The 21161-nt window shown below is 36.5% G+C and overlaps 1 protein-coding gene across 3 annotated transcripts in view; it reads right to left on the bottom strand.

The window, feature by feature from the left end:
• The window catches only part of YLPM1 (YLP motif containing 1), an 81602-nt gene that overhangs the window by 54434 nt on the left and 6007 nt on the right, over positions 1-21161 (bottom strand). For all 3 annotated transcript variants that reach the window (XR_008917186.1, XM_056820781.1, XM_007472807.3), the window contains exons 2-4: positions 10729-10965; positions 6911-7090; positions 4813-5876 (exon numbers count right to left, since the gene is read on the bottom strand). Coding sequence is in view for 2 of the 3 variants with exons in the window: in XM_056820781.1 (XP_056676759.1) it covers positions 4813-5876; positions 6911-7090; positions 10729-10965 (1481 nt within the window). In the remaining variant the exon portion in view is untranslated. The remainder of the gene's footprint in view (positions 1-4812; positions 5877-6910; positions 7091-10728; positions 10966-21161) is intronic.

The following is a 21161-nucleotide window of genomic DNA, read 5'->3' on the forward strand; positions in this document are numbered from 1 at the left end:
AAACTTTTCCTGATTGATAAAGCATAACAAGTTCAGTTAAGTAAAAACTCTTACACCGTTCCTTGTCATTGCTGTGCATCAGAAGAGAGCAGGCAAGCCAACCACAGAATTTCTACTTATGTATTTGAAACTGAAAAGTGATAAAGAAACATGAACATTGTAATTCAATACTAAAATATCTTTACCCAAAGGAGTTGTGATGTGGTTCTTCTTGGGATTCTTGAAGGAATGAAAACTGGCTGACATCCTGCAGTTGTTTATTGTTTAACTCACAGAGAGTTCCCTAGGGCCTTGGGAAGTTAAGCAACTTGCTCAGGGTCACAGAATCACTATAGAGGTGTCGAGGAAAGGCTCTCTCTCAACTATGTCATTCTGTCTCCTACAGAATATTCCACTTGTGAGATAAAGATATACAAGACTAGAGTAATTTTAACATTTGAGGGAACTGTGAGGGTTTAGACATTTTATAAACTTTAGTCAATAATACTAATAGTTACAAATTAGTAACTTTCTAGCAATTAATTTTTATTTAGGACCAAAAAATCAGATCCTTATAGTGTTGGAAGGGACCTCAGGAGCCATGCAGAACAACTCCTTTATTTCACAAATGAGAAAATTGAGGCTGGGAGAGATTTAAGTGAAATGTCTCTATGATCTGATCTGGCTCTGAAATCAGGTTCTCTGACCTGAGAGTCATAAGTGCTCTTTTCCATTTTATCTTGTTATGTCACCATCATTTCTTTCTTTTTAAATAAAAACCCTTTCCACCAGTCTTAGAATCACTATTATGTATTGGTTCTAAGGTAGAAGAGCAGTAAGAGCTAGGTAATGAGGGTAAAGTGACTTGCCCAGGGTCACATAGCTAGGAAGGGTCTGAGACCACATTTGAACCTAGGACCTCCAATCTGAAGTCCTGGCTCTCAATCCACTGAGCTACCCAGCTGTCCCATCACTTTCATTTCTTAATAGATTCCCTTCTCTTCCACCCCAGCCTAGTCTATCCTTCCTTATATCAAGGATTTTTAAAGAAGAGTTTAAGGGAAAAAAAAGGCAATTCAGCACAATAAAGCAAAACAGCAATAAAGTGACAGTTTAGGGTTATGAAACTTTTATATTTTTAATATCGTTGGAATATAAGCCTAGCAGTGGGATCAGTGACTCAAAAGGTAGTCATTTTAAGTCATTTTAATTACTTCTTTAGTGTAGTCCCAAACTCTTTTCAGAACTGGAAATTGTTTGACCAATTCACAGCTTATTAACAGAATAACAGTATTCTGTCTTCCCATATTCCCTTCAGTAATATCCTTCCATCTTTTGTTACCTTTGCCAATTTGTTGAATGTGAAGTGAAAAATCAAGAATTGTATTAAAAGTCCATTCTCTCAATGATTTAGTGCCATCTTTCATATGTTTATTAATGCTTTGTAATTCCTCTTTTAGGAACTGTTTATATTCTTTGACCACTTATTCACTGGAGCTGGACCATATTTCATTGATATGAGGAATTCTCATGGAAGAAGCTCCTTTATCAATGCAGATCTCCACCTTTACTGCATCAAGAGCAGCCAGGTGGTGCAGTGGATAGAATGTCAAACCAGAAGCCAGGAAGATCTTAGTTCATATCTGACCTCAGACACTTACTAGGTGTATGACCCTGGGCAAGTCACTTAATCTCTATTTGCCTCAGTTTCTTTATCTATTAGTGAGGATCAAATGAGATAATAACTGTAACATGCTTAGCCTAGTGCCTGACACATAGTAAGTGCTATACAAGTGTTAAGCTAGTACTATATAAAAGTCAGCTATTATTATATTATTAAAGCTATAATTTTCTATAGATCTTGGATATGAAAGCCATATCAGAAATAATTGAAGCAGAAATTTTGTACCAACTGCTGGCAAAATTCTTTGGTCTACCACTTATAGTAGCTCTATGTGATATATAATAGTTCTCTTCTTTCCCAGTTATTTTGATGGGATTTATAAAAAAAAATTTCCCAATTTTATTTAATTATGTATCCTTCTTTTGTGATATCTTTTATCTTTCATTTGATTAATAATCCCCCCCCCCCCCCAGCCATGGTTCTGAAAAGTGTCTGACTTTGATATTGGTCTAAACTAATTTGTCAAACTATTTTCCAGTTTTCCCAGTAATTGGAGAAGAATGAGTTCTTTCCCAAGTACTTAATGTGCTCAAGTTTTTTCAGCGTTTGGTTATTGAATTTGATGGTTTCTGTCCTTGTTTATCTAACTAGTTCAACTGATCTACTGTTTTATTTTTTAACCAGTATCAAAGAGTTTTGATAATTACTGATTTATAATAACCTGAGTACTGAAAGTACTATCCACCCCCAACTCTTTCATTCCTACTTTATTCCTTAATTTTGCTTGAGATTTTTGACCCTTTGTTCCTCTAAATGAATTATAGTCTAGCTGTAACACAATCTTGCCTATTTGATTGACAAAACAGCAAATTTATAATTTCAATTAGTACTGCCATTTTTATTATAGTGATGCAGTCCAAACACAACCAATGAATGTTCCTCCAATTTTTAAAGCCATTCTTTGTTTCTTTAAGAGTATCAACTACCTCTGAGAAGAATCTGATATCTAAGATACACAGAGAAAACAAATATAAGAGAACTAGATCCATTGCCTAAACAAACAGTTCTCAAAAGAATTCCAAAAGGGGGCAGCTGAGTGGCTCAGTGGACTGAGAGCCAGGTCTAGAGACAGGAAGTCCTAGGTCCATAAATGGCCTCAGACACTTCCTAACTGTGTGACCCTGGACAAGTCACTTAAACCTCATTGTCCAGCCCTTACCACTCTTCTGCCTTGGAGCCAATACACATTATTGACTCCAAGATGGAAGGTAAGAGTTTAAAAAAAAATAATTCCAAAATGAATATGATATAAAAATGAAACTAAGTCAACAGTTTTTCAGATCTCCCCCCAAAATAAGTGTTTTGCAACTGTATGGTTTGCCTACAGTGTGTGTTCATAGGTAAATCTTAGCTATTTTGTACCTTTTGTAGTTATTTTGAATGAGATTTCCCTTTCTATCATTTCCTTTCAGATTTTGTTATTAAACAGAACTTATCTTGTTTGTCATAGATACACTGATGTTTTTGCTAAATGTATTTCAAAACTTCCTACTTTACTGAAACTATTTTCAATTAGTTTATTTGATTCTCTGTTGCTTTCAAAGTAAATGATAATGTTTTCTCTTTGCAAATATTCATACCTCCAGTTTCTGTCTTCTTTGTTGGTATTAAGATTTCTAGAAGTGCCTTTGAATATTAACAGAGGAAGTAAAGCATCATTGCTTTATTCTTATATTAAACGGGACAGTTCCTAATGTTTATCCATAGCAAATACAGCTAACTTTTGAGTTTTAGATATGTACTCTTTACATTTAAAATTGTCCTTCTATGCCTACTCTTTAAAGATTTTTTTTTAAGGTTTATTATTATTTTGATACAAAAAGATTACTACTTATGTTTTTTTCCCCTTTAAGCATTGTTTTATTTGGTCATTTTCAAACTTTATTCATTAGAAACAAAGATCATTTTCTCCGCCCCCCCCATAGCCGACGTGCAATTCCACTAGGTATCATATGTGTCCTTGATTCGAACCTTATAGGTTTTTAAAAAATAAGAATTATACTTCATAAAAAACATTTTCTGTTTCTATTGATATAATTGTATGACTTTTGTTTTAAATAGGAGTATGTTCAGAGACAGATACACTGTGGTACAATCGAATGTAATGGACTTCTTTACTAGCAGGAATAAAATGATCCAGGACAATTCTGAGGGACTTATGAGAAAGAACACTATCCACATCCAGAGGAAGAACTGTGGGAGTAGAAACACAGAAGAAAAATGACTGCTTGATCACATAGGTTGATGGGGATATGATTTGGGATACAGACTCTAAATGGTCACCCTAGTGCAATTATCAATAATATTGAAATAGGTCTTGATGATACATGTAAAACCCAATGGAATTGCATGTTGGCTATGGGGGGAGGGGAAAGAAGAACATGAATTATGTAACCATGGAAAAATACTCTAAATTAATTAAACAAAAAATTTCAACTAATCAACAAAAATAAATAAATAAGTGGGAGTATGTTGTTTACTTAATGTTAAAGCATCTTTGCATCACTGGTGTAAGTCCAACTTGATCAGAGTGGAATTATATTTTTGACATATTGTTCTATAAACTTTTCCCAGATTTTTATCAAAATGTTTGCATATTCATTAATATTGGTCTATAGTTCTTTTTTTGCTTATTCCTCACTAGGTTGGGTATTAGAACTATATTTGTCTCAACAAAGGAGTCTTGTAAAGTGTTTTTCTTTCTCAAAAAATTTTTAAACCCGTACCTTCTGTCTTAGGATCAATACTAAGTATTGGTTCCAAGGCAGAAGAGCGGCTTTTAGGCAACTAGGGTTAAGTGATTTGCCCAGGATCACATAGTTGTAAGTATCTGAGGCCAATTTTTATCCCAGAACCCCCAGTCAGCAGACTTGGATCTCTATCCACAGAGCCACCTAGCAGCCCCTTTTTTTAATTTTTGAAAATAATTTATGTAGAATAAGTATTAGTTGACTTTAGATATTTTAGAAAATTCATCTGTAAATCTGGGTGGAATTGTTAATTCCCTTAGGCAAATCAGTAATTTCCAAAGGCAAAACAACAACCCCACAAGAAGAATATAAAAGTACATATTATAACTATGTTAATGGAATTTTTAATAACATTAGGCTCTATATAAACTGTAATAAAAAAATAACCATCAGACATACCTAGGACCTCCTCTTGGACCTTCCAAGTAAGCACTTCTAGGAGGATCTGGAAGCAGCCCACCTGATCTCACTGGTGTGTCTTTAATTGTGTTACCAGGCTGATTTGAAGCAGATGAAGATCCTGTGGTAGAAATTTTGGGTTCCATATGTCCTTGTTCAGATGAAAAAGAACTGAATGGCAGAGGAGCTTTAGAATTCACTTGTTCTGAAGAGCCCATGGACGATTTTACTGGAGGATGGTAAGGTGGAGGTGAACCAAAGGATATAGGAGTGGGAAGTAGTGCTGGCCTAGGTTTGTCTGGAGGTTTTGAACTTTGAGAACCGGCAACTGGTGGAACTGATGTGGTAGTTAATTGAGGGGGTAACCCTTGAGGGAGAACAGCTGAAGAGAGATTTGGGGGAGGCATTCCTGGAGGGGGTGTTGCTGATGACAAAGGTGGGGGAGGCAAGACAGGTGGTGCTGCTGTTGAAGAAAGAGATGGTGGGGGAAGAACAGGTGGAGGTCCTGTTGAAGAGAGAGATGGTGGAGGAAGAACTGGAGGAGGCCCAGATGAAGAGAGAGATGGTGGAGGAAGAACCGGTGGAGGCCCAGCTGAAGGCAGAGATGGAGGCACCCCAGGTGGAGGAACAGATGTTGGTATTGGAGGCATCACTGGTGGGGGCATCACAGGTGGTGGCACTGTGGCAGGCAGAGTAGGGGGCATCACTGGTGGTGGTAGTGATGTTGATAGAGATGGAGGCAATACAGGAGGGGGCATTGTTGGTATTGCTGGAGGCATTTGAGAGTATGGAACAAAAGGTGGTGGTATTGTCATATTTCCCATATACTGATTTTTCACATTCTGAAGTGTGCTCACTTTCTCTTGAAGGCTGGATTGGGTAGCTTTTAAATGTCCCTGCCATGAGTTCCATTGCTTTTCATACTCTTGAAGCTGATCTTTGTGAGGATAAGTATGGAGCTGATCTTGCCACTGCTGAAACTCTCGTTCCCATTCTTTGTAAAGATGCTGAAACTGCTGCTGTTGCATCTCATAGTGTCTCAGCTGCATATCTACGGACATAGTCTATAAAATGAAGAGAAAAATAATTTTGCCATTCCAGAATATACTTAATTAAAATAGTTAAGATTTGAGGGCTTTGCTGTAATGAAAGACTTTAGAAAAGTATGTGTATTAATAATCATTTCTTTCATTTTGATAAACTGTAACACATCTCATTTTCCATGCACTCAGGGAAATCAAATTAATGGAATATCATTAAATGAAATATTTAACTTGCCCAATGAACTGAACTTTGAATATACGGACAAATGATTAATTAAACTAGGCAAACATATATCTCTTTTTATGGTGCTTTTGTGTAGGGTTTTAGAGGAAATATAGTAAAGTTGAGTCAACTTTCTAAGACATTTTTTTTTAAACCCTTATCTTCCGTTTTAGAATCAATACTGTTTAATGGTTCCAAGGCAGAAGAGTGGTAAGGGCTAGGCAATGGGGGTTAGGCAATGGGGTTTAAGTGACTTGCCCAGGGTCACAGAGCTAGGAAGTATCTGAGGCCACATTTGAACCTAGGACCTCCTGTCTCTAGGTCTGGCACTCAATTTACTGAGTTATCCAGTTGCCCCCTTCTAAGAAAATCTTAACAACTGGGAAGTACTGGCACCCTGAGTCTGAGAGGGAGTGATCAAGAAATTGTATAGCACAGTTCTGCAATGGGGTCTTCAAGTTCTATTGCAATGAGAAGAAACCCTCACATACTTAAAGGAAAGTGCCAGGCAACTGGAAAACCACTGCAGAAGACCTAACTGACAGTTATTACCTGATAATTATGGCATTTTCCATCTCATATGGGGATAAAAGTTGACAGAGAAGCATGGTACAGTGGAAACAGTGCTGGACTTAGAATTAGAGCAACTGGGTTCAAATCAAAGCTTCATTTCTCTGGGCCTCTGCTTCCTTATGAATCAAAGAAGGATGCTGGACTAACAAGCCATTCAAGTACCTTTTTGCTCAAAATCTATAATCTCATGACTCCATTATTTTAGTCCCTAGAAACAAAGGTTAAATTCTTCACACTGAGCAGTTAATGAGAAAGTAACCTGTATATGTGGTGGCTGCTGTATGATCTGCTGGTATTGTTGCAGGATCTGCTGCAGCTGGGCATGCTTCTGCATGATTCCCTGATATTGAAAGCCAACTCGGTGATGCTGATGCTGCTGCCAATGTGCAGCAGCAGCCTGTAATTGCTTTAATCTGGCCTCTTCTTCAGGGTCTTCAGACTAAAGAAAAAAATACAAAGACAAGATATTACATGATAACATACACACACACACACACACACACACACACATCACTGAGACTTGCATGGTACCTTAAAATTTCCCATATGGACATTAATGCATTGCTGGTGGAGTTGTGAATTGATCCAACCATTCTGGAGGGCAATTTGGAACTATGCCCAAAGGGCGATAAAAGACTGTGTGCCCTTTGATCCAGCCATAGCACTGCTGGATTTGTACCCCAAAGAGATAATAAGGAAAAAGACATGTACAAGAATATTCATAGCTGTGCTCTTTGTGGTGGCAAAAAATTGGAAAATGAGGGGATGCCCTTCAATTGGGGAATGGCTGAACAACTTGTGGTATATGTTGGTGATGGAATACTATTGTGCTCAAAGGAATAATAAAGAGGAGGAAATCCATGGGGATTGGAACAACCTCCAGGAATTGATGCAGAGTGAGAGGAGCAGAACCAGGAAAACATTGTACACAGAGACTGATACACTGTGTTATAATCAGTGGCAATGCGGTGATCCTGAACAACTTGGAGGAATCCACATTCAGAGGAAAAACTGTGGGAGTAGAAACATGGAACAAAAAGAACTGCTTCAATATATGGGTCGAGGGGATATGGCTGGAGATATAGACTCTAAATGAACATCCTAGTGCAAACACCAACCACATGATCAAGGACACATGTAATACCCAGTGAAATTGTGAGTTGACTACAGGACGGATGGGGGAGGGGAGGGAGGGAAATAATGTGATTCTTGTAACCAAGGAATAATGTTCTAAATTGACTAAATAAATTAATTCAAAAACTGTAAAAAATAAATAAAAATAAAAAAATAAAATTTCCCATATGGGCTTACATCTCTATAATTTGAGTCATCTTTCTCACCATGTATGTGAAATGGCCAAGGACTTCAACTAAAAATAATAATATTAAAATTTTTTTGAAATAAAGACTTCAACTTCCTGGTTCTCCATAATAAGAGCACCTGCCAGGGTTCTTGTGAGGATCAAATGAGGTAATATTTGCAAAGTACTGGGGGGCAGCTGGGTAGCTCATTGGATTGAGAGCCAGACCTAGAGACAGAAGGTCTTAGGTTCAAATCTGGCCTCAGACACTCCCCAGCTGTGTGACCCTGGGCAAGTCACTTAACCCCCATTGCCTAGCCCTTACCACTCTTTTGCCTTGGAGCCAATACACATTATTGACTCCAAGATGGAAAGTAAGGGTTTAAAAAAAAAACAAAACAAACAACAACAACAACAAAAAAAATATATATATATAAGTGCTGAGCACAGGGCGTGGCTCATAGCAAGGATATGACATGTTTATTTCCTTATCCCACAAAGTCCCATACTTAATCATGAACATGGGAGTAATTATTCTTATAATTCTTAGTCAAATTTCTCAGTTCTTCAGCAGAGTAAATGTGTATATTTATATTTTTACTTTCTTTTTCTCTACACAAAAACTCAAAAGAGCTAAGATCCTTTTAGCAACTTTTATAACAAATGAGGCCAGTAGACTGTTATGCTCCAATAGTTTCTTAGTTCAAGCTTCTTGGAAAAATTATGACCTTTGGAGTAGCACAATCTTGAGGAACACCTAGGTGGCTCCATGGATAGAGCACCAGGGCCTAGAATCAGGAGGACCTAGGTTCAAATATGACCTCAGATGCCTCCTAACCACGTGACCATAGGCAAGTCATATAATCCTAATTGCTTACTCTTTGCCACTTTTCTGCCATAGAATCTATACTAAGACAGAAAGTAAGCAATTATATATTTAAAAAAAAGGATTAGCACAATCTTTATTCATTTACCTGAACAATACTGTATATAACATTATATATATAACATTATAGTAACAAATTTCCACATAAGTTTTCTGAAGTTATTTGATCCGAATTGTCTCCCTTACTCCCTTCCCTCCTCCTTCCCAGAGCTGGTAAGCAATTTGATCTGGGTTATATATATATGTGTGTGTGTGTGTGTGTGTGTGTGTGTGTGTGTGTGTGTGTGTGTGTGTGTGTGTGTGTGTGTGTATTATCATGCAAAACATTTCTACTTTATTCATTTTTGTAAGTGAATAATCATATAAAACCAAAAACCAAATTTAAAAAGTATATGTTTTCTTCTGCATTCCAATTCCAACAGTTCTTTCTCTGGATAGAATTCTTTGTCATAAGTCCCTCAGAATTGTCCTGGATCATTGTACTGCTGAGAGTAGCTAAGTCTTTCACAGTTAATCATCCCACATATTGCTGCTGCTATGTACAATGTTCTTCTGGTCCTCCTTATTTCACTCTGCATCAGTTCATGTAGGTCTTTTCATTTCTTTCTGAAATCATCCTGTTTATGATTTCTTACAGTACAATAGTATTCCATCACCACTTAACTGTATTTTGTAATAAGGGCATATCCTTAATGATATTGTAATGCTGAGAATATAACTGCCATATAATATGGAATAATAACTTAGATAGGACTTAGAGATTACAAAAAAGGATACAATGTTTGACATCTTTCAAACTCTGAAAAGTAATATCTATAAACTTACCCATATAACCCTTCAGCATTCAGAACTATATGGTGTTGAATAAAGGGCCTCTCTATAATCTAAAACTAAGCTAAGAGAAAAGATACTTTCCTAAATCTATTAGATAATGATGGATCTGGCCATGCATTCTTCTCTAAAAGATTATTTTTTGTTACTGTCACATTTTGTTGTGAGAAAACAGATTATTCTCAAATAGCTCAAAACACCTGTTCCACTGTTTATCCCTCTCCCCTCAATTATATAAAAGCACTTACTAGTATGCTTAGAACTGATAGCACTTTTCAATTTTGTAGCTTGCCAGTTATAAATAGAAAAGGAAGGATGTATATTTCAATTCTAATGGTATGGTACTAACACAATCTGTTGTATCTGACTTGAGTTTTTTTGCCTTTTAATGTTGTTGATGTTGTCTTTGCCTTTTTTTTTAATCGTCAGAAACGTATTTTATTATATCGACGACATCACCAAAAAAACCCAACACCACCAAAAATCAAAAAACAACTTTGAAAGACTTAAGAACTCTGAACATAATTATCACCCACCATTCCACACAACCTAAGATGAAGCATGGCATCCATCTCCTGATAGAAAGGTGATGGTCGGGGCATATAGAAGGTACAGTGGATAGAGAGCCAAGCCTGGTGACAGGAGATCCTGGGTTCAAATGTGACCTCAGACACTTCCAAGCAGTGTGACCCTGGGCTTAACCCCTATAGTCTTAGCTTTTATCACTCTTCTGCCTTGGAACTGATATACAGCATTGATTCTAAGACCAAAGGTAAGGATTGGGGGGAAAAAAAAGAAAAGGTGATATAGGGTGTAGATTGAAAATTACTTTTTGTACATGGTCAGTGTGAGAATCTGTCCTGCCTGTCTATGTAGCTATAATTTAAGGGTTTTATTTTCTCTTTTTTTTAATTAAAAAATTTTAACTTTATTGTTAAAACCACTGCATATAATTTAGTGTCCTTCAGCTCTTTATTTACTCTCCAAATTATACATATGCAGCTTACATATTAACTTTTAAATCATCAATTAATGTCAAAGAATCAAGTATATAACTTACCTGGGGCTCATCAGGAGGCAGAGGAGGTGGAACCTCTTCACTAGGAGGTGGCAGTGGGGGATCTTGACATGGAGGAGGTTCAGGTATCTGACTGGTTGGTGTAGTTTCTTCTTTTGCTGCTTCTGGTATATCTTTCACCATTCCAGGGCCCTTTAGTGGTTGTTGTCCCTGTGCATGTGCTTTTGCCCTCTGCTGCAGGCTAAGCAAATGCTGTTTGTACCAATACTGCTGCTGTTCCTACAAAGGAAACCATTTGTAAGAATCACTTGTATAAGCTATTTACTCCTGAAAAAGGGTTGAGGGAAAAGAGTGTGTGTGTGTGTGTGTGTGTGTATAAGTAATACAATCTATCTGCCTGCCTAAAAGGCAGACAAAACATAAAAGATATAAGTAGGTATTTGAGGGTTTTTTCAGCAACAAGCTAGAGTTCAATCTCTTTTCCTTGTGAGATGTTAAACAAAACACCCTAAGGATATATAAAGTCAACCCTTCTAAATAAGAACACTTCTGCCTTTTTCCCTCCCCCTCTCTTCAAAGCACATGCTACCATCTGATTAGCTTCGACTGATCTGTTAGACGTCCAATCAGAAATAGTATTGGTGATTCTCTTTTAACATTCACTTATGGCTAATCTTTACTTCATGTTTGTGCACATTTATCTTGTCATCTTACACCCAAAGAATACAAAGCTCCCAGCCTCCCAGTGATCTCTCCTTTTTCTGAACTTACTGAAATTAGTCTGAACCAAAGACTTAACACTTTTCTTTTATTGCTCTTTAATTGCTTCAGCCCCATTAATCATATTTTCCCAATTAGAGTATAAGTTTCTTATGTTTACCCTCACCCTCCCCTCCATGATATTCTGCCTCCCACTGGTGCCAAGTATAATACTGTAATACAAAGAGCCTGTAGTCCTGAATCGCTCTGTAATCCATTCCCCTACTCAAGGGCTTTGAGGTTCCCTATATATTGCCTTTAGTATAAAATACAAACTCCTAAGTCTGCCAGTTGAGGTCCTAACTCTTGCTTGGTCTTAATGTCTTTCCTTTCCCAAAGATCTGACAAGTATACTATTCTGTGTTAACCTAATTTACTTATTGTTTCCTTCTTTATGTTCAAGTCATTAACCTATTCTGAGTTTATCTTGGTGCAGGGTGTGAAATGTTGTAAAATACTTTTTAATTTAATATAATAAATGTAATGTAATTTAATGTAATTTCCCATAGATCTGACAGGTATATTATTCTATATTCACCTATTTTACTTATAGTTTCCTTCTTTGTATTTAAGTCATTTATCCATTCTGAATTTATCTTGGTGCAGGATGTGAGATGTTGATCTAAACCTAATCTCTCCCATACTGTTTTCTAATTTTCCCAGTAGTTTTTGTCAAATGATGGATTTTTGTCCCCAAAGCTGGGATCTTTGGGTTTATCATAGACTGCCTTACTGAGGTCACTTACCCCAAGTCTATTCCACTGATCCTGACTTCTGTCTCTTAGCCAGTACCATATGATTTTGATGATCACTGCTTTATAGTACAGTTTAAGATATAGTACTGCTAGGCCACCTTCCTTTGCATTTTTTTTCATTATTTCCCTTGATATTCTTGATCTTTAGTTCTTCCAAATAAACTTTGTTATTGTTTTTTTCTAATTCTATAATTTTTTCTAATTCTCCTCAGTCTGCCAGCTGAGGCTCTCTGCATTGTCGCTCTTACCTACCTTCCCAGCTTTATTTAACAATGCTCCCCTGAACAAAATCTGCATTCTAGCCACAATGGAATACTAACTGTTTTCCTGAACTTGATCTCTGGTTTTGTGCAACCAGTGTTCTTCCTTTCAGAATCCTTTCCTTCCTTCAAGGCTCAATTCTAATGTCCTGTCATAGTGCTCTCTTTCTCCTAAAATTACCCTGTATTTTACTTCTCTGGGCAGCATTGTACTACCTCAGAACAACATAAGCATCTTTGAGTCAGAGGCTACTCTTTTTTTTTGTCTTTGCATCCCCAGAAACTAGCATATTGCTTTGAAAAAAGAAGCTGCTTATTGATTTGAAACAAAAAATTGTGGACTTCCAAATCACTGCCTCCACCTTGAAATTTAGTCTATGCCTTACTCCAATATTTAAAGAATCTATAATTTTCATTGTTATAAGTTCTCTCTATACAAATAAAAAACTCTTTATAATTCAAGGAAATTGTTTTCAACTTTTCAGAAAGCCAAAAAATGATCACTATGAATCCAACCTGGTGGTAGTTACTCCAAGCTTCACCAGGACATGCCTTTGACAATCACCAACTAGCCACTACTGAGGGCAAATTCCTGAAGACTTTACAGCTGGATAGGACTTATTATAGATTGCCCTTAGCTGGCATAGCCTTCAGGAGCTCTTGGTCACCTTCAAGTCAAGGTAAGGCATCTGAGGATGCTTTCGTGGACTAAGAATTGCCAACAGATATGTGCCCAGTATCTGACTTTCTATGAAAAGGCATTTCAGATCAGAATTGTACACTTTCAAATAATAACCAAAAAAAAAATGATGACTATTCAACCAAATTTTACTATAATACAGTTTTAACTTTCTTCTAACAATTATCCAATATCCCAAAGAGATAATGGACAAAAAGACTTGTACAAAAATATTCATAGCTGCGCTCTTTGTGGTGGCCAAAAATTGGAAAACGAGGGGATGCCCTTCAATTGGAGAATGGCTGAACAAATTGTGGTATATGTTGGTGATGGAATACTATTGTGCTCAAAGGAATAATAAAGTGGAGGAATTCCATGGAGACTGGAACAACCTCCAGGAAGTGATGCAGAGCGAGAGGAGCAGAACCAGGAGAACATTGTACACAGAGACTGATACATTGTGGTACAATCGAAGGTGATGGACTTCTCCATTAGTATCAATGCAATGTCCCTGAACAATCTGCAGGGATCTAAAAAATACTACCCACAAGCAGAGGATAAACTGTGGGAGTAAAAACACCGATGAAAAGCAACTGCTTGACTACAGGGTTGGAGGAGATAAGACTGAGGAGAGACTCTAAATGAACACTATAATGCAAATTCCAACAACAGGGAAATGGGTTCAAGTCAAGAACACATGTGATAACCAGTGGAATCATGCGTCGGCTATGGGAGAGGGAAAGGGGGGGAGGGGGGGGGGAAGAAAATGATCTTTGTTTCCAGTGAATAATGTATGAAAACGACCAAATAAAATAATGTTTAAAAATTAAAAAAAAAAAACAGTTATCCAAAAAACAGCTTGCAGATGCAGTCATTATATGACAGGTTTTTGTTAATTGTTTGTCTTTGATGCAAGGGAGGATATCTCTGAAAAGGGAGAGTGTTCAAATGACTAAGATATAAAGACAAAGTCATCAATAAAATGTTGGTTTAAAAAAAAAAACAACAACAAACAGAAGAAGGGCACACAGGAATTACAGAGCCAGGCCTGAATTTGGGAGAACCTGGGTTCAAATGTGACCTCAGACACTTCCTAGCTATGTGATCCTGGGCAAGTTACTTAACCATAATTGCCTAGCCTTTACTGCTCTTCTGCCTTAAAAGTGATACTTAGTATTAATTTTAAGACAGAAGGTAAGGGTTTAACAAAAATAACAGAAGAAAATACCAGTAATTCCAAAAATGAACAAATTCTGACAGAAGCTGAAAATAAAAATAATTCCAAAATCACCACTGAAAGGTATAAAGAAACAGGCTATTCTTTGTAGATTCATAGTGACAGATCTGAGGACAGACTCTAATAGTATGAATCTTGCTGGGCTCTTAATTCTTGCTGATTCACTATTTCATTTAACCCAATGAATAAGCATCATCCAATTAAATGAAAGGAATGTTAACAAAATATTGAGTCAATAAATGAAAGATAAAATGATCCTATTATTTTAAAAAAAAGTCCTCAGAGAAACAGAGAAAAGTTAAATCATTATTTCTATTTTTTCAGAATCACAGAAATTGAATTTTTAAAAACTGTGCAATATTAAGTAATTTATTCAAAGTCATAGGACTAGGAATCAGGTCTCCTGAATTTCTATTCAGGGTCCTATATATACTGGATAGGTCCCATTTCACATGAAATCTTAGTTTATCTTAAGAAAGTCATAACTTATCAAGTTTAAAAACAAAACATGGGGGGCAGCTGGGTAGCACAGTGGATTGAGAGCCAGGGCTAGAGACAGGAGATTCTAGGTTCAAGTCTAGTCTCAGACACTTCCGAGCTATGTGACCCTGGACATGTCACTTAACCCCCATTGCCTAGCCCTTACTGCTCTTCTGCCTTGAAATCAATACATAGTATTGATTCTAAGGAGGAAGGTAAGGGTTTAAAAAAAAAACATGAATCAATGCAAATCAAAACCCTCAGACCTTGCAAATTGGCAGAGATGACAAAAGATGGGAAAAGGCAATGTTGGAGGGGTTTTCAGAAGATAGATATACAATGTATTACTAGTGCAGCTATGTATCTGTACAATTCATTTCGGAAAGCAATGTGGAATTAGGCAAATAAAATGACTCAAATGTCCATACCCTGTGATCCAAAGATTTGATTGCTAGACTAATACTTCAGGAAGGCCACTGATAAGAAGAGAGTACCCATATACACCAAAATATTTTTGGTACTACTTTTTATGATAGCAAAGAGTTGAAAACAAAGTGTATGTCCATTGAATGGAGAATGGCTAAATGGATTCTAGGGCATGAATGTAATGGAACATTATTTTGCTGTAAGAAATGATGAATATAACAAATACTAAGAAGCAAGGAAAGATCTTAATAAACTGATGCAGAAGGAAGCAGAGGCAAGAAACGATATATATATATATATATATACACATATATATATATAGATATATATACATATATATATACATATATAAAAAACATACACATATATAAACGAAAACCCGAGTAAGCATTAAAGAAGTATATAGGGTTTGTTTTGACACAAATATCACTTCCCCACCCCCCAATTTCAAAAAAAGAAATGAAGTTTCTAGAAAACAATTATTAAGTAACTACTATGTAGAGAGTCTGAGACCTGCAGTCAGGTAGAACTAAGTTCAAAAATCCAGCCTCAGGCATTTATTTGCTGTGTGATTCACAACAAATCATTTAACTCAGGGCAAGTGTCTGTTTCAGTTTCCTCATTTGTAAAATGAAGATAATAACTACCTATCTCTCAGAGTTGTTATGAGGATAAAATGAAATGATATTTATAAAATGCTTCACAAACCTTAAAGCATTCTATTGATGCTCCCTATTACTGCACAGCACCACACTAAAAATATCATAAGGTGTTTCAAGTTAAGGAAACAGAGTTTTTGTTTTGTTTATAAAAGAGTTAATAAAAAGCTGCCTTCTCTGGGTATGAAAGAGCATTTATTAATTCATTCCTATGTTCAAAGCATTGTACTAAGGGCTAGTTAGACAAACCAAAAAACATTCTTTTCTCTTAAGGATTTTACCTTCTAATAGGGCAAGACAACACATAAAGGTTTCATTTACAAGTCAAGCCCAGTGGTTCTTAGGGTGAAGAAGCATAAAATGTGATAAAGTACCTTCTTTAATGTCATTTCCATTGATAAAGCAATTATCAGTTTCTGATGTTGGTTGCCACCTGATTATAGCAGAACAATGAAAACTAAGGGTGCTAAGTCCATTTCATCATTAAAATGACCAATTTCTTAACATTCTAAAGCAAAAGAACAAAGAAATAAGCTTTGTTCATTTAAATTTAGACTTCTAGTCTCAAACTTAACTTATTAAGAGATTTTGCCTGAATTAGATTCATTAATAAATAACAACTGAAATATAAGTATAAAGTATCAAAATTCACAAATTATAAAATCCAAAATAAGTGTATAGACAACAATAAATGTTTACAGGGGTTCATATAGTAGCACTGACATGTAGGAAAAAAATTATATATATAATACAGTAAACAGAAGTCTTTTAGTAATCAGAATTAATTTTAAGAATCATATCTGCCAAAAAAACTTTTAGTTCAAAATTACGATTTAGTTGTTCCTGTAAGAGAAAAGCAAATTCGTGTCCAAATTCAAGGCCAGGCTACATAAATTTCACACTTTGACTTAGAATGATTCTAAGCAAAATTTTTATATGTTTAGAAGACAATGGATTCTAATGGGTTAGAGTTATAGGAGATCTTTCAAGGGAAATGTGTCAGGACTTGTAGTTGGAATGATACCAATATGTTAATTCAAAGCAGAAGTACGTCTCCTTTTTCCTTGTCCTAAAATCACAACTGAAAGTTGAAAGAAATCTAGAAATCAACTGGTATATCCACCTCAAATTTACAGATGATGAAATCAAGGCACTAGGAGGTTAAATGACTTGGTCAAAGCCACAGGGGCTGCAATAACAAAGTCAGAATTCAACCCCCGGTTGTCTGATTACAAATTCAATGTTCTTTCTCACTATACCAAATTGCCCCCTCTATCCTGCTATAAGAGATTTTTCAGGGGGAGATATGCCAGTTACAACTTCTTTTTTTTTTTTTTAAATATATTTTATTTGATCATTTCCAAGCATTATTCGTTAAAGACATAGATCATTTTCTTTTCCTCCCCCCCACCCCCCATAGCCGACGCGTAAGTCCACTGGGCATTAGATGTTTTCTTGATTTGAACCCATTGCTTTGTTGATAGTATTTGCATTAGAGTGTTCATTTAAAGTCTATCCTCTGTCATGTCCCCTCAACCTCTGTATTCAGGCAGTTGCTTTTTCTCGGTGTTTCCACTCCCATAGTTTATCCTTTGCTTATGAATGGTGTTTTTTTTTCTCCTGGATCCCTGAAAGTTGTTCAGGGACATTACACCGCCACTAATGGAGAAGTCCATTACGTTCGATGATACCACAGTGTATTAGTCTCTGTGTACAATGTTCTCCTGGTTCTGCTCCTCTCGCTCTGCATCACTTCCTGGAGGTTGTTCCAGTCTCCATGGAACTTCTCCACTTTATTATTCCTTTGAGCACAATAGTATTCCATCACCAACATATACCACAGTTTGTTCAGCCATTCCCCAATTGATGGGCATCCCCTCGTTTTCCAGTTTTGGGCCACCACAAAGAGCGCAGCTATGAATATTTTTGTACAAGTCTTTGTGTCCATTATCTCTTTGGGGTACAGACCCAGCAGTGCTATGGCTGGGTCAAAGGGTAGATATTCTTTTGTCGCCCTTTGGGCATAGTTCCAAATTGCCCTCCAGAATGGTTGGATCAGTTCACAACTCCACCAGCAATGAATTAATGTCCCTACTTTGCCACATCCCCTCCAGCATTCATTACTTTCCTTTGCTGTTATGTTAGCCAATCTGCTAGGTCCAGTTACAACTTCTTAAACAATGTGCTTTAGTGCTCAATTTCCAATGCTAAAGCATTGAAAAAACAAAATTTTGTAGAGTAAACTCTTGGGAATAGCATTACACAAATGTCTAGGATTTGTTTTGTCCTGACCTGTGATTTCATTGGTGTACAAAACTCCCAGTAAGAAAATTCCTTCTATCTATGCAGATGGGAAATTACTATGTACTTAAAAAGTTAAAGGAGATACCTTAAAGCACTGAATAATTAAAACTAGCACAGGATCAGGTGGTATAGTAGAGAGAGTGCCAGGTCTAGAGTCAGGAAGGCTCATTTTCCTGAGTTCAAATCAGACCTCAGACACTTATTAGCTGTGTGACCCTGGGCAAGTTCCTTAACTCTTTGTTTCAGTTTCCTCATCTGGAAAATGAGCTAAAGAAGGAAACCACTCCAATATCATTGACAAGAAACCCTCAAATGGGGTCACAAATAGTCAGATACAACTTAAAAACGACTGAATAACAACAAAGAATCATATATCCAGAAGGTGTCAGAAGCTGGGCTAGATCCCAAGTTTTCCTCCCTGTCCACTGTATCCTCATGTTTATTCATATCTATTGAAAAATTCACACTCATTTTTGCTCAAGTAATAAATGGAAGCTAATAAATGCTTAAGTCAGTCAGCAACCATTTATTATGTGCTTATCAGGTGCCAGGCACTGTGCTAAGCCCTCAAGGAGCTCACACTTTAATGGGTAAGACAATATGCAAACACTATGTAAGTACCTAAAAGATATACACAGGACAAACTAGAAGTAATCTAAGCAGGAATACATTAGCATTAGGGATAGTCTTTTGCAGAGAGAATCTTAGCTGAGACTTGAAGGAAGACAGGGAAGCCAAGAAGCAGAGATGAAGAGAAAGAGACTTCTAGGCATGAGGGACCGTCAGTGATCATGCATGGAGTTGGAATGTTTTGTGGGAGAACAGTAAAAAGGTCATTGTTACTGGATCACAGAGTACTTGGAAGGGAATAAAATTTAAGACTGGAAAGGCTAGAAGGGACTGGGTTATGAAAGACTTTAAAAGCTAGAGGGTTTTATATTTTGATCCTCAAAATAATAGTTGGTCTTAACTAAATTCTTCATTAACCCCTAGTACTATCTGCCCCACTGAATGGAGGATCTGGGCAGTTAGGTGGCATGATGGATATTGTGCTGGGCCTGGAGTCAGAAATACCTGAGTTCAAATCCAGCTTCTGACACTTACTAGCCTATGTGACCCTGGACAAGTCATTTAACCCTCTCTGTCTCAGTTTCTTGGCAAACTATTCCAGTATCTTTGCTAAGAAAACCCTGAATGGGGTCACAAACAGTCATGTCTGACTGAAATGACAACCACCACAAGATAAAGTCAGTTATCATTCCTTTCAACCTTTGATCTGTGTGAAACATCTACAAGAAGTCAGGCAGACAACAAGCATTTGAATGCTTAGTATGTGCCAGGCACTGTGCAAAGAATGAGGGATACAAAGAAAAAGGCAAAAAACAATCCCTACTCACATTCTATCTCCAAATCAAAACATGAAGAGTTTCCATTTTAATAGAAGAGATAAAAAGATAAAATAGATGAGGTAGTAAACAGTACAAATCTGGCATAGAAATATATTGATAATGGGGAATTGTAATAATACCAGTATCTGCTAGAGTTCTCTCTCTGCCAAAGGTAGCAAAGTTATTAACCTTCTGACTTACCTTAGTGATAATTTTACTCCTCCAAAAGAGGGAAATTTATTCTGGAACTGATACTGAGTAATGGGAAGAAACTTGTTACTGGAAGGGAAATGGTGGAAACTTTGGGAGGAAAATACTATTTCCTCAAAAAGTTTAAGTAAAAAGAGAAGTCAAGCTAGGTATAGTCCATCATGCACTCTAGAATTTTAGGAGAGTAGATTTTAAAGAATTCAGAGGACTAACATGAAAGATCCTAGAGGCTAAAATTCCACAGGGGGAAGAGGCTAAAATTCCACAGGGGGGATGAAAAATTCTCAAGAACAAAATTCTGAAGATATATAGAGAAAATTCCTATGAGAAAGAAAAATGGGAGCAGTCTCAAGTAACCAATACAGATGTACAGAGAGGTCAAATACCTGAGATCTTTTAAAAACAACATACAAATCCAAGGTAATGAACTTTGCTACTAAAAGTCAATCCCAAGGGACTATGAGAAAGAATGCTATCCACGTCAAAAGAAAGAACTGTGGGAGTAGAAACACAGAAGAAAAACAAATAACATCATTTGTTTATATGGATATATGACTGGAGGTTTTGGTTTTAAAAATTCCTCTATTGCAAAAATGAGTAATATGGAAATAGGTATAAGTGATAACATTTGTATAACCCAGTGAAAGTGCTTATCGGATCTGGCAGGGGGAGGGAAAGAAAATGAAATATGTAAACATGGAAAAATATTTTAAAAAGAAAAAAGATAAAAAAGACAATGTACAAAAGAATGAAGCAAGCACAAGAGGATATAGAAAATGAAGATATTATTGTAAGTGCAGGATCAAAAGAGCTAAGGAAAAGCTTAATAAGCTGCACAGCTAAAAGAGATAAATAAGACTGCTGCTCAAGATGTTACAGATAATTACTGACAAGAGGAGGAAGATATTTCATTCCTAGTTGTAGGATTTTTTTCCTATGGGAAAGAACAAGGCTAAAGGGAATTGTTCTATCATTTGATACCCCAGATATATAAATAAGGGGATAGGAAGGGATCACCAAGGTAGCTTTAGTGAACTCAAGCCATCTTGCTTGGATTATCTACATGCTCAAGAAAAGAAAAAATCAGAAGTGATTACTTAACCATGAAAGATCTTAACCATGAAAGATCAAGAACAGGAGATGTACTGCCTCAATTGGAAACATTCAAATGCCCTGTGATATTCAAAATAAGAAAAGAGAATAGTCTGTAAGCTACAGAGCCAATGAGCCCAACTTCAATTCCTGGGAAGAATCTAGAAGAGACTAAAGAGATAACATTTAAAAAAGTAAGTGATTAAAGGAGCAAACAATTTTCAAG

Source organism: Monodelphis domestica, chromosome 1 (assembly GCF_027887165.1).
Source record: "Monodelphis domestica isolate mMonDom1 chromosome 1, mMonDom1.pri, whole genome shotgun sequence".
NCBI lineage: Eukaryota > Metazoa > Chordata > Mammalia > Didelphimorphia > Didelphidae > Monodelphis > Monodelphis domestica.